General features: G+C 33.6%; 1 protein-coding gene across 7 annotated transcripts in view; it reads right to left on the bottom strand.

Annotated features, from left to right (window-relative positions):
* The window catches only part of AP5M1 (adaptor related protein complex 5 subunit mu 1), a 29,883-nt gene that overhangs the window by 365 nt on the left and 12,648 nt on the right, over positions 1 to 16,870 (bottom strand). The window contains exons 7-9 of one of the 7 annotated variants that reach the window (XM_058739153.1): positions 14,153 to 14,249; positions 11,265 to 11,343; positions 4,359 to 9,109 (exon numbers count right to left, since the gene is read on the bottom strand). In XM_058739153.1, the coding sequence (XP_058595136.1) occupies positions 9,091 to 9,109; positions 11,265 to 11,343; positions 14,153 to 14,249 (195 nt within the window). In that variant the 3' untranslated portion in view covers positions 4,359 to 9,090. Of the gene's footprint in view, positions 1 to 4,358; positions 11,344 to 14,152; positions 14,250 to 16,601; positions 16,730 to 16,870 lie in introns of those variants that run through there. The other 6 variants (XM_058739152.1, XR_009264490.1, XM_058739154.1 and 3 more) reach the window with 6 other exon arrangements.

Below are 16,870 nucleotides of genomic sequence, written 5' to 3'. Positions count from 1 at the left end.
GGTCCAGTAAAACAAAACAAAACAAAATGTTCCTAGTCTGTTGGGAAAGAACAAACTATTTTCAACCCTTTTTAGCACTACTAAGATTTAATTGCCTGGTTCTGTAACTTCAGATCTCCAGCTAAATTTGACAACTCAAATGGTGCTTTAACTCAATAAATCAAGCAATTTGACATTAAAAAGAAAAAAATTATGTTGTCAACTAAATCAATTTTTTTCTATTATTTATAGGAAAAAGTTTCAAGAAAATCCAAAAGATAACAACTTAGAGCCTTTGTATATCTTAGATTATAAATTCTGGGAAAGCAAGCACTTAATCTTTACATTTTTTCCTATAGCCTAGTACAGTAGGTTACATTAAATATGTGTTTCAGAATATTCTGAATGTATTCATTTCCTTACCAGACATTAGACTCAGGCTTAATCAGTGGTTCACCTTATGAAGAAATGACTTTCACATGTACCTATTAGTTATGAATGGCACAGACTATATCTTGGATGAGATACAGAAAAGACTTCCAGAATTAAGCTCTATCAATAGTTTGTGCTATTACTGCATTTGTTCAGTGTTCCTGTGGATAGATTTTATTTTCATTCAGTCTCACTTTTGGCAGATTGCTATTTTTTCAAACCTTATAATATGTAAATTTTGAGTGAATGTCCTTCCAGGAATAATGACAAATTGTTAAACTTCAGTGAGCTTTATAAAACTTACACCCACTCAGTTCTACAGCCATTTTATTAATTCCAAGCACCCAGTCAAGCAACGGAGTAGGCATTCCTGCAATATAACATAAAGCTGAACATTTAAAACCAAGGCCAAATAGGGGCACCTGGCTGGCATAGTCGATCGAGCAAGCAACTCTTGATCTCGAGGTTGTGAACTCAGGCCCCATGTTGGACATACAGGTTACTTAAAAAACAAAACAAAACAAAACAAAAAACAGCAAGGCCAAATGTTGTCCCAAATGGACAACTCATACAATTTGGAGAATCTGAAGGCATAACTGTCAAACTATGGGCAGAAACAGTGGCATGAAAAGGCCATTCTGAACATTTGCTTCAGAAGGGAAAAAGCATTGATTGAATACCCATGCAGAAGACTTGGTATCCTTTAATACTCAAAATAACCCTATGAGGCTAGGAGGAAAGTGAAGATCACAGAAGTTAAGTAATTTATCCAGGACCACCCAGCTTGTAAATAGCAGAGATGGGTTTTGGGATCAGCTGTGTATGACTTCAAAGATCACGTATTTCCTCTACAGCACTTAATTATATGGATATGTTCCATATATGTTAATGGATATGCTCAAGATAATCACTTGGGATTCTTGGATACTAGCAACTCTATTTCATCAGTATAGGGAATCACTGAAAGCTGTGGCTTTATGGGATGAGAGGAGTCATAGCAGATCAGGTCATACTCTATTGAATACAATCAGGATCAACTCTGAATAGTGGGGAACTCACAAAGCCATTGTAGAATGAGTTCCAGAAGGGATTTCTAAGATGGAAATGCCCAGTGCTTTAAGGTTCACTGAAGCAGAACTGCAAAGAATGTGTCCTATGATGGGCAACAACTGCAGGCCTCAGCTGTTGCTGGCCCAACAGGCTGAGCCAAAGCTCTGCACAGTGTGTCTGAAGAAGTGTCATAAATGGTGGCATTTCTTGCAGTAGTGCTACAGATGGCAGTCATGGGGCAGAAATCACCTATGCTGAATGTGGACCGAACCACTGTTTGCACAATGAACTTTTTATATACACATGCAAAACCATAATGACTGAAACATCATTGATTTAAGTGGAAAGACAATCTGCTTTATTATATATTTAACATTTTGCTACTTCATTGAATCAAGACTAAGCTTCTTTTGTGGCATGGGGAATACAAAGATGGGAAGATGTCATTGTCCTCAAGAAGTTCAAAATATTGGTGTGGGAAGCAGGGGAAAGGCTTGCAAACTAATACATGAGACCAGTGCTTGAGAACTTGTATTTTTCTTATTTTACTTATACACATATATATGTGTGCATGTATATTTATTCAAATGAGACAAGGCTAAGAATGTGTTCCAAAGGTACCAGTTCTACTACAGGTGAACTAGAGAAAATTTTAGCTTATTAATTGACTATAACATATATTACCATATCAAGTTATATAAATTCTTCACTTATAATTTTCTTTATAATCCTATTTATACATCGTCCTATTTCCTTGATATTACAGAGGCAAATCTCAAACTATGGATTCAAAATTATCAAGGAAGGGGAGAAGGGGAAACAAAATAGGGTAATGTATACTTAGTACGTAGAAGTGCTTTCATATATTACATATGTTAGGGTGGAAGTTAAATATTGCAACAACTGTTTCGCTTAGAAATTTGTTATTTATCTCTCCCTCCAAATTTCAGACATTTGGAAGCAAAAAATATTCCTTTACGTGTATACACTTACCACGTTAGATGTTCAGGTTTCTGGAATTCTGTTTGTCAGATAGACCTACACAGATATGATGTTGCCCTTCTGATGCCCTTCTTTGTTTGCCTGGTGAACATCTACTACCACTTCTTTGAACAAGTTCTGTATTAATAAATGTATAGAAATAGTCTTCCATATTACAATGCTAATACATTGTGGGAGTTATAAGGTATCATTCAAAATCAGATATTATCTGTCTTTGCGTCTAGTTCTCGAGTAGCATTTAATAAGAGTACAATAAAAGTTTAACACTGAATTTTTATTGACCAAATTAAGGTCTCCGTTTCAACTAGATTACTCAGCAGTTTTTAGTTCCAAGTCATACCTTATGTTCAATTGTGTTTAGGCCTTTAATGTTAAATCAAATGACTTGTGCTTTTAATATGAAGGAAATACATATTATGGACATGAAGCCACTGATAGCCGTATCAGTTAAAAAGTCCTCTTGCGGGGTGTCTGGGCAGCTCAGTTGGTTAAGTGTCCAATTCACCTCAGGTCGTGATCTCACAGTTTGTGAGTTCAAGTCCTGCATCAGGCTCTGTGAAACCTGCTTGGGATTCTCTCCCTCTCTCTCTCAAAATAAATAAATAAACTTAAAAAAAAAAAAGTCCTCTTGCCAGTATTAACTAAGCTATACACATTACTAACCACTTTTCCTTGGTTACTTCCTTAGTAAAATCAGCGTTAGAGGCATTTGCTTTTTTTCAGATTAAAAATTTTTGTTTTTTTAAAATATGGACAAAGATTTTTTTTTAGTAATGTTAAATAAAATTCATTTAAAATATAAACTTAAATATAGCAATTCATAACTTTTAAGTAATTTTTATCAATTCTTTCTGGATTTTAAAGTATATGTTGTAGAAATGGTAAGTAATAAAATATCTGGCTAAGAGGTTCTCAATAGCCTACAGCATGTGCTAATGATCTTTGCTAATTGTGATAGATCTATTTTTTAGGCTGAAATGTAGAAGATTGACAACCTGTCCTATTGGTGAATCTAAGAAAACTGTCTTCAAAAATTAGTCAATCCATAAGAGACTGCAGAATACTGAATTACACTCAACAACACTTATTAAGAGACCAAGTAAAATATGGTATTTTAATCCCTGTTAAATACTATACTTTTCCTACTTCTAAAATATAAAAGTGATTTCAATTGTTCATTTTATTTTATTTATTTATTTATTTATTTATTTATTTATTTATTTATTTTTTTCAACATTTTTTATTTATTTTTGGGACAGAGAGAGACAGAGCATGAACGGGGGAGGGGCAGAGAGAGAGGGAGACACAGAATCGGAAACAGGCTCCAGGCTCCGAGCCATCGGCCCAGAGCCTGACGCGGGGCTCGAACTCACGGACCGCGAGATCGTGACCTGGCTGAAGTCGGACGCTTAACCGACTGCGCCACCCAGGCGCCCCCAATTGTTCATTTTAGATAGGTGAAAGGCTAAAATTATTTCTGAACTTTTAATTATTAATTTCCCATCTTACCAGTACATACAATACTTCTTAAAATTTTTTTAATTTTATTGTTTATTTATTTTTGAGAGACAGACAGAAACACAGAATCTGAAGCAGGCTCCAGGTTCTGAGCTGTCAGCACAAAGCCTGACACAGGGCTTGAACCCAGGAACCATGAGTACATGACCTGAGCCAAACCAGGCGCCCCGTTACTTCTTAAATGTTTAAATGTTAGATTGACATGTTATCATTTGCTGTCTTGTCTATTGTCAACTTAGTTTTTATGAAGTAGTTCAAGATAACTGCAACTCACAAAAGCTCTCACAATTATCATGCTCTTTCTCCAATACACATATTACATATTGTTACACATTCACTTCAATAATTTCACAGCTGTTTTTTTTTTTTTTGGGGGGGGGTTATTTTTAGCTCATTATTTCTTATGCATTGTTGTTTTGGGGAAGAAAATTTTACCAAGCATTTAGAAGTAATTGGAAGGTATATTCAAGCAAATGAGTCTTTTCTTATGGGATACATTTCTTAGATGAAAATCTTCAAAAAAGAAAGTATTAAAGTCTGATACTTAAATATTTTGAAGATAGATCAGAAACAAATTAAGTTAAATGTCAGTTATTTTTCTAAAACGTACACACAGCTCATTTTTATTATGACTCATGCACTAGGCTAGAGAATAGCAGGTTGAAGATGCAACAAATATTCTTTGAACACTTCAATAAACACAATGTAAACATTCCCTTTAATAATGTTTCCTTTGTTAATACAAAACTGAGTGCATTTTTCCCTTGCCTCTGGCTAAGCCATGACTAGCTGAGTAGCAACAGCAGAGTGCTGAAAGAATTTTTCAACAGTAATTTGCTTGTTCTAATTTACTTTTCAAGGTTGATGATCAGGAGCATTATGTTGCTTGCAAAAAGATCTATTTCTATTAATTTGATCCAGTCATTCCTGTTCTCATCATATTTAGTTTCCCTGGTAGCATTAAGTGAATCAGAAAGCCACTGGCACTTCAGTTCTATAGTTTATATACAAAATGAACTTCTAGATCTTTAAGAACAGAACTGTTACACCTGTTGAGAAAGTATGGGTACACTGAAATGAGGGACTCAATGAAACCTCCGCCGTTTGCTCTTCCAATAGAAATGATCCTTCTATTTAGCAGACTTATACAACAATACTGCAACGAAGCATTATCTGTTCAACCCTTTCTTTAAAGAAATTCTAAGAAGCCTTGGTTTTTAACTTGAACACAATCATCACTCATCAATAAGATCAATACATAGAACTCATATGTAATTTAAAATTTTTACATGGTGCACACTGAAAAAGGCTTTATATCAAATGTATAATATTCTAAAATGTAATGGGAAATAATCAAGTTATTCTCCACATCTCCAACAAATTTGAAAATCGCTAAATGTTTTCCTGATCTCCTTTCTTTGAGGGAATGTGTATGGTTAGTTCCAATGTGTATAGTTCCAACATTTAAAGAGTCCCAGCTAAGTGATTTGGAAAATTCAATGGTAGTATTTTTCACATACTGGCAAAGAAAAGAAACTCTTTCTTCAATCACTGGCAAATGAAAGAGTTAACAATATAAATAAAATGGATTGTACTTAATCCAGGCTATGCTTCTAAAAGGGAAAAAAATCACAGGGTTTAAATATAGTCATTAATTATCTCTTTATAGCCTGCAGAGGGCACTCAAGTCCTTTGAAAGAAAAAGTAAAAATTTTAAGAGGGATAATAATTTTTTTATTTTTTATTTCTATTATTAGTATGTTAACTAAGCAATATTGTTTTTACAGAAACTGTCATTTAAAAAGAAGACACATATAAAGGAAACATACAATTTGACCTCAAACGTTTAGTGGATTATTAAGACATATAAATTTCCACATGTCTACTGGAAAAAACAATTTAGCAGGTGGTTTCCATCCCAGGGTACCTGACAATCCATAAATGCTGTGCATCTTACATTAGCACCACACTGCCAACAATTACACAGATTAGTCAGGGCCTAGAGAAGTCAATCTGGACCTCAGAGTAAACTGATCATACAGAAAAGGCATTGACTTCTCCAGGCTACACATAGACAATATTATCATCTCCATAAAATAGCTGATGAAAAAAATTAGAAACTAGTTGAAAAGGCTTCAGTTCCTAAGAGCTGTAACCGTCTTCTAGAGTAATTGCATGAGTTCTTTGGCAATTTTCATTTTAATGAACCTCTCCATCACTATTAATAAATATGTTTAGAGAGAAGATACTTGACTTCAATATTCTTCCTTTGACATGATACACAAATATTTCATAGGGAAACCCACCAAGTCACACATACTAACATATACATTATACAAATACACACATACATATGTATACACGTTTGCTATAGTCTTTCTCTGACAGCATATTTCAAAATACATTACATTTTATTAACTAAATATTGACTGCATAGAGTAGTAATTATTAAAAATACTAGTTTCTTAGCAACATAGCCAGGGGATCCTGCCCTTCCATCTTAAGTCTTTTTCTGCTTTTCAATTTTCCTCTGGTTAAGTAACTTGGTATCAAAAGATATTTCAAAACAGATTGGTTACTAAATTGAAACTAGAGAGACTGATTCGGCACCAACATGAATTAGATATGCATAAGACATTGTTTCAATTTAGAAACTGGATCACAAAATGTTTGAGCCAAAAAACGTGTAAGAAAGTTATGTATATATGCAACTTACATTGCAAACTGCTACTAGAATAATGAACAATTATTAAGCATTTAAAAAATGCCTTGTCAGTAATAATAAAATTAATAATTTAATACTAAAAAACAATTTTGTTACACACCATTGTTTCTTTTTTTAAGAGTCAGTCTTGAAACCTACTTGAAATATACTTGAAAATAAATCTCCAAATTTGATATCTTGGATGATAAATACTGACATTGAGGTTGATAATAGTTTTAAGTGAACTTCTTGAGAAACCTAGCATAAAACACATCTTAATATTTTATTCTTAAAATATTGTGCAAAATTACATAAAATATTTTAAGGTTTAAAGTTATGGAAGAAGAGGTACTCAAATGAGAAAAAGGCAGAAAAAATAGTGAGCAATACAGTGGAAGGCAGTTATTTTAATAATTTAAAATAATCTGAATTGTTTTCATAATGGCATCATTTACCTTCATAGAAAAAAACATCATTCTGAAAAAGAACATGATTATCTTATGATGGCAATGTAACAAGCCTTTTTTCCTCAAGAAAGAACAAAGTTAACAAATAAAGCTTTGAAACCCTAAGTCTTAAGATGAATAATTATGTATTACATGTTTCCCCCATTGGATTTCTTTACCACATAGCATGACATTTTTTTTTAATGGGGGGGAGGGCGAGGAGAAACCATGCAGTTTAATAAAAATAGAAGCATTTTCTCAGCCTAAGTTGTAGCCATTGCTTTGATTTTGGGTTTATCGCAGGGCCAATAAGTATACACTCTAGTACATGAAATAAAACTAGAAGATATACTTAGAATATAGTCTTTGTTTCTTCTTTCTTCAAAGCCTATGTTGCCTAAAATCATTGTTAGTCAAAGCAAAAAGAAATGTTTGTTCTATTACGTAAGAAATAAACTTCATTTGGTATTCAATTGACTTTCTAACTTAGCAGACAGGACTTTACATCTTCAAATACTGAAAATAAATTGCATTCTTGGCCCTTGCTTTAAAAGGTTAGAGAGAATAAACGCACACCCTGGTAGTGTTCTAGTGATCTCCCTAATCTCAGTTGCACTTTGTCAGAACGAGGTAACTGGTAGTTAAGTGAAATACCCTAGATCAAAGGGGGATTAATCACCAACTGAATCCTTGCTGAATAAACCTGTCATTCAAGAAAATTATTTCCACTGAACTTAGCAGAGGATTGAAGGTATTTGCATAACAGGGACCAACGTACTTCAGCCAGGTTAAAAGGTTCAGAATTCATCCCATGTTTAGCTTTTTGCCTCCTTTTCCTTTCAGCAGCTGGGTACAATGGTTTCTAATCTGATAATACAGCTAACTATCTAAATGATGTCAGAACAGGAAAGTATTGCAAAGTTTGGATGAGGGATGGATCAATTTCACTTTCAGTAACTCCTAAATCTGATTTGTTGGAATTTAAGATGTAATCCTAAAAAAGTCCCTTAAACCTGAGGACTGTTTATTAACATCCCTTTTCTGACCTTTGTCTTAGAAACGACCGTTCTGCTATGGCAGCAGTCCCCACAGAGGCTCTGGATGATAACTCGACCTACCTACCTCTCAGGGGTGGTACAGGGGTATATGAATATCTATAAAGCAGCCTGAAATACTATAATACAACATGAAAGAAAATATTAGTTGTTACTGTGTATAAAATTGTGCTTTGAAAGATCTTAAATCACACAATGTATAAAAACGACAATAATTTTAACTGAGAAACACTGAGTTGGTATGAAAAAATTAGTTTATGAGACAGACTATTCTTTAATCAAAAAAGCCTTCTTATATAAATAATTCTCTTAAGAATTCCTGAGAAGGCCATTTACTTCAAACCTGACGTTCACACTGATTATCTAAAAAAGAAAAGTAAAAAGTGCCCACCAGTGTAAAGGTATTAACTTATACTCTAAGAGTACTGCTGGCTTTATAAAGTTTTAAAAATATTGTTTAGTAAAAAATGAAGAAGGGTTTTATGAAAATCATGAACTATTTTTTTGAGTCCATTTTCAGAAATTTAACACTTTTTGTACCTTTGGGGTCTACTGAAGAATAATTACCCTTACGACAGACATCAGATTTCATAATCATATTTTGGCACTAAAAGGGAATTTAGCAATTTTGCGTCTAGAGTATGTCTGACACCATCCAAATCTTTAACTGGAAGTAGATGCTCATATTCACCACAAACGCAAAGCATCTTTCAAGTTAAAAAATGCAAAGAATAGTTATCAAAGAAAATGAATAAAATCCATAGTGAGATAATTTTTTAGAAAATGATTGAAGTTTTAACCCAAGAAAGGACTCTTAGAGTGTCTTATAGCTTAGAATAAGAACATGTCAATCACGATTAAGCTTCTGGAATCGGAATCCCTTTGAAATGCAGCTGTTTCTTCTTTAATTGTGGCAGCGGACTCTGAAGAAAAGAAAGGTCCAGCCTTAAAGATGAGTAAGGAATACAAAATAGCTCAGGATTAGTTGTGGAGTTCAAAGGTCGCTAATTACACTAAGGAGTTCCCAGACACAGGGAAAACATTAAACAGGTCACCTACCAAACGGGAAACAGACTTTGTCTTCAGAAATTATCCTGAAGTGACAGGTTTCTAGACAAAATCAAAAGCATCACAGTGTGCCCAGCTGATCTCAACAGGATGAAAACATGAGTTGGTTTTAGTTCTGTAGCATTATGTTAGAATGGAATGGCAACAGATGGCATCAGGTTCCCCTTCGCCCTATACTTTTCCAGGACTCCTTACATTTTCCTCAGGCTTCTAGAAATGTCAAACCAAAGATTCACTGGTTTTTCTGATAGCTTGTAAGGAAAGTTTTCCCTAGGGGATTATTATACTGAATATCTGTGTACTTACTAGATAAATGCCTCTTGCCTATCGTAGTGTACTCTACCCAACATTTATACAATAATCAAGATGTCCAAATGGCTCCATTAATATTAACATAAGTTAAATGTTAAGCTTCCCTTGAGTTTAAGAGAGATCAAATAACTTAAGGGAAATGGCTTTTTCCTTCTTTCAAAAGAAAAGTTTTTACTATTGATTATCTATGATTAAGCTAGAATAATAAGTTAAAGTCCTGGTCAGGCAGTTATTCTATTTTCTTTGTTACTTGGAATAATTTTGAACATGGAGCATTCTGCCATGATAATGCCTTGAGAAAATGAGAATTTATAATGAGTGAGATTGACCCTAATTAAAAAAATCATATTTTAAATCCTAAATTTATTTGCAATATCCCTTCAAACTATCATCGCTCTCTTTCAAGGAGTTAGAAGCTTTCTTTAAGCTCTTCCTTAGGAGACTCATTAAGAAATAGAAACCAAGAGATAATTTAATTGAATATTAATCTGTAATGCATATTTTTTATAATGCTTCTAATGCTATTCTGTAAAAAGAAACTTGACATGGATTAAGTTTTAAGGATCTTGAGATTTCATGTTTTCTTGAATGGTCACTTTAAGTCCAACTTGACAATGAACTGCTTTGAAAATAGAATGAGACATATAATTGTAAAGACAGGTAGAGAATAAAGAGTACAGGTGGTTCCTAAAGAAATCAAGAGAATGCTAATAAGAAAGCAGGAGTGACAAAATATGCCACATGAGATTGAAATAAGACTAATACTCTCTACTCACAGAACAGCTTTTGAATTTTTACCTGAATTCATTAAGAACTTTCATATAATAAACATGAAAAACAGTATTATTCCTAAACTTATTTTTAAAAATTTGCACGCATTAAGTGATCACCAAAACACTATGCTCATTTTTTGAAGGTATCCCACTCCTCTTAGTATGCTTACTGACATCCTGAGCAAAATGTTGTTGTGGCAGATTAGTAAGTTCACCTGAAAAGTAAAGTAACTCTAGAACAGATAAACAAACACCTTATATAGAATTATGCAGATTCTTTATTAGTCAATAAGATAGTTCTGATTAAGAACAGGTTACTAATTAAACAACATTACTTTGTTTTCATTGACTGTTTTATTGTTTTTTGTTTTTGTTTTTTTTCCAAGAGACTGACAGTGGTTTCTGATGTGGTATCTGGTATTCTGCAACAACACATTGTACTAGGAGCTTACTACTCAGGTTTGAAAGGTTAAAGAGTTTTTTATCTTGCACATCATCTACAATCCATTGGGAATGGCTGCCTGCACCTTTGCAATGAGGAGACTGAGCCCGTATCCAGGAAGGCTCAGTGGAGAAAGAAGCCTGTGACTGATTGGCCATGTCTGCCACAGGGACAGGAAAGAGCATGTATGGTAGAGTGACCCAGGACTAGTCTAAAATAAGCCTAAAGTGAATCATGACTGTTTTATGCTCTGAATCTTATTTGAATAAAATCAAAGGGTAACAAAATAGGAGACATTAGCCTTTAAAATGTTCTTTCAAACTATGTCAATCTAAAAACATTAAACAGTAACATTTTTATAATTAAATCACTCAATGATTTTTTTTCATTCATAGTTTATATGCATACACATTAAAAATAAAAGACAAATGATTTGAACTATGTTACCATTATATAAATCCTATTTAAATATGAGATAATTACAGTAATAATGATCCATATGTTACTGGAGCAGGAGCCTTAGAATTCCAGATGTAATAGTCAGAAGAAATTAGTTTCCGGTCTATAGAAAAAGGAAATAAATGGTAAGACTGTATTATCTTAACAAAAATTCAATGAGACAGCAAAGTCATGATATTTTAGAATTGTGGGACACAATTATTTCAAGAAAGGCAACACTCTGAAATATTCATTTTAATTTCACTTTATCAAGGCATTATAATTTTTACAACTTTAAAAATATGGGCTTATTAAATATATGAATCCATCTTTGAGCTTATGCCAAATTTATGCCAATATCCCTTACTCATATTACTTCTATCAATTTTCTCATGGTTTCCCTAAATTGTTTCTTATGGACCATTATGTCAACTACAAAAAAACTAAAAATTTTTTATTGGTTTCCCTTCAGTAACCTCTTTACCATGGTCCTAACTCTGATCTTACTATTCTTTTCCCATTCAAAGTTTCAGAGATAGAAATAAATATCCAACTTTCTAGTAATAGTCTTAAAAAGTTGCTTCGATGGTTTCTTAAAGTTCTGATCAAATTTAAGCTTTTTGTTTTAATACCTTTATAGCTTTGAACAAAGGACAACCTCTCCGAACTCAAGTTTTCTGATATGTAAGTTTGAGATAATAATGCTCACTTGGAGCTAGATCCATGTAAATTCTAGTTGTGACACATATCACTAAATATCTAATTCTGCCTTTTCTACCTTCCTTCTTCATAATGAAGGAGATAAAGGTAGGATGTATTACCTTGTTACTGATTTATCTTTTTCAGTCTGAGAACCTAGTAACATCGAAAGGCAACACAGCATATTGGTTAAGCGCGCCGGCTCCAAAGCCAGCCTGCTTGGTCTGAGTCCCAGTCCTGCCATCTACTACCTATGTGACCCTAACCCCCACGTTCCACTAGCATCCTCATCTGTAAAATGGAGCTAACTCTCACATAGGATGCCGTGAGGATTAATGAGTTAACACACATAGAATACTTAGAACTGTGCCTGGCACAAGGTGAGCAATAACTGTTAGCTACTATTACTTAAATAAACATTATTATCGTCGTTAATAGTTTCAGAACTAAGTTATATATTACAAAAATAGATTTTACTGTGAAGATGCACAAAGTGGTAGTCATGTTCTGAAACTAACAGAGGAAGGAAATAAAAGACTGGTCATAATTATGCATTTAAAATGATCTTTTATGCAACATAGTAACATATTAATTTATATTAAAATATAAATTAATTACATTAAGAAGCAGGTACATTACTGAAATGTCCCATCCTATATTACGTTCCCTGAGAATTACTACAATATGTTAATATTAATAAGATACTTAAAATATTTTAGACATTACCTAAAGAGACAACATAGACAACCTAAAATATTGTCCCACAGTCTAACATTTTATCTGTTTGCATTCAGTATCCCATAGATAGAATCCAAAATATTTGTATTTAGACAAAACCACTGGTTTGTCTAACCTGATATATCTCATATTTTGCCCTCATTAAAAAAATGCATTATGAAGACTCTTTCATGTTTATGCATTTCTTTAAAATACAACCAAAAGAATGATGAATGAGACAACAGAGAAATCCTAGGGAGATAAAGAATATGACTTATTCTGGTTACATTACACAGAATTTATTATTGCCATTCACAGTTGCTTAGACTTCTATAGTTCTAAGTTCTGTAATTCTTTTGAAACTTTCAAGTACAAAGTCCTGTCTTATCCTACCTATTTTGGGGACTACAATCCTTAGTTTAAGAACTATATATCTGATTTTAATACCTTTATTCTTCTTAATACATGAGGTAAAGAGGTCTGCTTACATTTAACTAACTTAACCTCATTCTAGCTACTTTTCTGTTCTATGTTATTATAAATATTTGATCTGAATCAAATAATTCTGATTCATTTATAAATGAATCATCTTTTTGTCTCCCTGTATTTTCAAATACAGTATATATATTTATTTACAACCAACAAACTCACTGAAGGCTGGCAACTTTCTATTGCACTCCCATTTGTAAAATGCAGAGGATGCTAAATACTGCTCATTGACTACAGCATTTGCTAAAAATATTTAAAAATTTAAGTAATAATCATATCTAACATTTATTGAATCCATACTACAGGCTATAAGCATCATGCTAAGTACTCAGTCAATATAATTTTATCAAAATCTCATAACAATCCTGAGGTAAACAGTACTATTATTTCCGTTTATGGATGAGGAAACTAAAGCTTTGAGAAGTTTACTAACTTGCCCAAAGTTACACTGGTAATAAATTGTCTGAACCAGACTCAAACCTTTGTCTGTCCAACACCAAAGCCCCTGGGAACAACTTCTGAATCAAAGAATAACCATAGCAAAACAAATCCAACTTTATACTAAAGCTTGCCTCTATGCCAGTCCTTGCTCATCCAGACCATTGTATAAACAAGAGAAGGCAGAGTACAAGGTAAAGTACACACACTGCTGGGGCGCCTGGGTGGCTCAGTCAGTTAAATGTCCGACTTCGGCTCAGGTCATGATCTCCTGGTTTGTGAGTTCCAGCCCTGCATCGGGCTCTGTGCTGACAGCTCAGAGCCTGGAGCCTGCTTTGGACTCTGTGTCTCCCTCTCTATCTGCCCCTCCCCTGTTCATGTTCTGTCTCTCTCTCTCTCAAAAATAAATAAACATTAAAAAAAATTAAAAAAACAAAAAAGTACACACACTATTACACAGGATAGGATCAGGTCAAAATTTTTACAAATTGGCATTATTCTCTAATCTATTTCTGTTAGATTTTATCTTAGGTAGTAAATGCATAGCGCCATTTTATTCCCTCAAGTTAATCTGAATCTCTACAACTTACGTGTACTTATTTTTGGTTTTCCTGATGCAAAAACTTGAACTGAATGCTGATCCGCATAACAACCAGTGAGTGTATAATCTAAGATCCTAAAATGAAGCTAGAAAAAGAAGAGAAATATACCAAATTGAGATGATTATTTGGTAAAAGTGATGGCTACATTTTTTCCCTTGACACAATTTTAGGAATTTACTTCACACAGTTCTCAAAATAAAAATGTGTGTACGCACATGCATGCATAAACATATACACTTTTTCCCCCTTTATTAAGACCATTTCTTTGTGAAGTTGTCATTATGAAGTGCTTAATATACACCAGATGCTTCACTAATATGGACACTAATCTACACTGCAAAGCATCCTTATTTTATAAATGAGGCAATGAGGTTCAGAGATGGGAAAGATTAGCATCCCAGAATGTAAGGAGCAGAGCTGGCATTTGAACTCAGACCCAAATGACAACAAAAGCTGGTGCTTCTTCCCCTAGGGTGTCTCGTGCTCTGTATGTCCTCTCTAGCTCTAAGGCTATCTTGCTGTGATATATTTCAGATCATAATTCTTTTACAGGCAGAAATGTATGTATACACTTTTCTAGCAAAACCCAACAATGCAATTACTAAAACTGAAACAGTTTATCTGGTGTTTGGAGGGAATGAGATATTCTGCTTAATTTTCCAGAAAACTGAAATTTAATTTTTATAGAATTAAGCTTAAAAATCATCCTTTCTCTCACCTATAAAACCTTTCTAGAATGTAATCCATATTTCTGGAGTTAATTGATAATGTGGCATCATCGGTATAAATGCCAATTATTATATTGTAGAAAGGGCTGTTAACACCTTCTCTGAAGGCATAGTGGTGGGGTGCCTGAGTCACAATGATATTCAGATAAACTATGAAAGGTATCTGTCTTATGAGGGAGCACCAGTCTCCTTTTGCTGTGGTTCTCATATTTGCTGCTCAAAGCTCCCAAATTTGTAATATCCTGATACCTTTTCTATGTTTTTTTTTCTCCTAGCTCCCATCCCTGCAATTTTCTCCCACTTCCTAAGTTTCTCCTTTTGATTGCCAAATTAACTGATCCACATACATAGAATGTAAATTTTCAAGTCTTCAAAGCAATTTTTTTCCTATTGCATCTCAAACTCTAATAGTAAAGGGCTTTTGCTTGTTTGTTTGGTATAATTCTGGATGCTGGAAGTTATGCCAAGATTGATTTCCACATAACTAGATATTATAAAAATAAATCTATTCAGTAAACACAAATATGTATTATGTTTATACATATAACTGAGTAGGGGATGAAAGATTATAACTGAGTAGGGGATGAAAATAAATTACAAAAGTCAGAATCCCTACGTTTGCAAGACCTACAATGTAGTGACATCCCACATTTTTTCTGAAAACTATCTGGAAATAGAAATTTTTATAATAATCTCTGAAATAAAGCTTGTGGGCATAGCTGAAGTCAAGATGGAAGAAACAAATATCACTAGTGTACTTCAGACTTCATTACCATTTCCTCTAATTATCTTAATATATAGATTTCAATCTCTATTCTTTGATTTCTTTACCATTCTATTTAGATTTTCCTTACTTTTCTGATCACCCCTTCAATTCTTCTCACTGGTTCTTCTAAATCATTCTCTTATTTTCTCTTTTTCTGATCTTATTCATTTCCACTGCCTCAACTATTTTTTCCGCACAGATAACACCTAAGCCATTATATACTGTTGAGCTCTCTCTTAAGACTCAAGCTTCAGGTTTTTAGCTGCCTACTGGATACTTACACTGAGATATGTTGCTATTACCAGCAACATACATGATATGAAACCCACTTCCTCCCAACTTTCTCCGTATTAGTACTTTCTTCTAAATATATTCATCCTTCATCAAATATTTATGTGGTAGAGAATGAACTAGATGTTGGTGATAAAACAATGAACGTATGACACTCACATGGTCTCTGCCCTCTTGGAGTTTCAAGTGTGATTTAAGCCACATTTTTCTTTTTTTAATCTTGGGCTTAAAACCATTTCTTGTTTGTATATTTAATTAGTGATGAATACTTTACCTTTATCACAGCATGTCCAGCAGTCTCTCTTTCTGTGACCTTCAGCATCATTAACTTACTACCTTTCATCAGGAATACTAATATAGCTAAAAAATAGTTCCTCTCTCTCAAGTTTCATTATTTTTTTTCTACCTACCTTCTCACATCCATTCCAGATTGATCTTCGTAAAGTATTGTTTTCTGAAAGACCAACCACTCCCATATTCAAAACAAGTATAACATTTTCTAACAAAAGAATAAAAGTTAGAATGCAAACCCTCCAAAGCTATAATCTAGACCTAAATCACTTATCCAGCCTTATGTGTTACTACTGTTTCTAGCACGGCCCCTAAGCATGCTTTGTTACCATTCATTCCTTTGATTAAGTCATTTATTTACCTATATAAATGTTCATCAATCTTCAAAGCTTCATTTTCATGTTTATCTGGGCCTCAGAGTTTTGCTTAAACTCCATCTCTACTGCAAAACTTTCCTTGACCACTTTGGTCAGAAGTGCTCACTGTTTCCTTCAAATACCAAAAGCAGTTAGCATTGATCAATTATTGACATGTATTGGTGGAAAATCCCAGAGGTCAAGGGCTACATCTTATATTTTTTGTATACAAATGTTGAATGTGATAACTAAGAGCTGGGTAGATAGAACTTGG

This window comes from Neofelis nebulosa, chromosome 7, assembly GCF_028018385.1.
Source record: "Neofelis nebulosa isolate mNeoNeb1 chromosome 7, mNeoNeb1.pri, whole genome shotgun sequence".
In the NCBI taxonomy this organism is placed as follows: Eukaryota; Metazoa; Chordata; class Mammalia; order Carnivora; family Felidae; genus Neofelis; species Neofelis nebulosa.
Note: the sequence above shows the minus strand (reverse complement) of the source record. Positions and strands in the feature narration are given on the sequence as shown.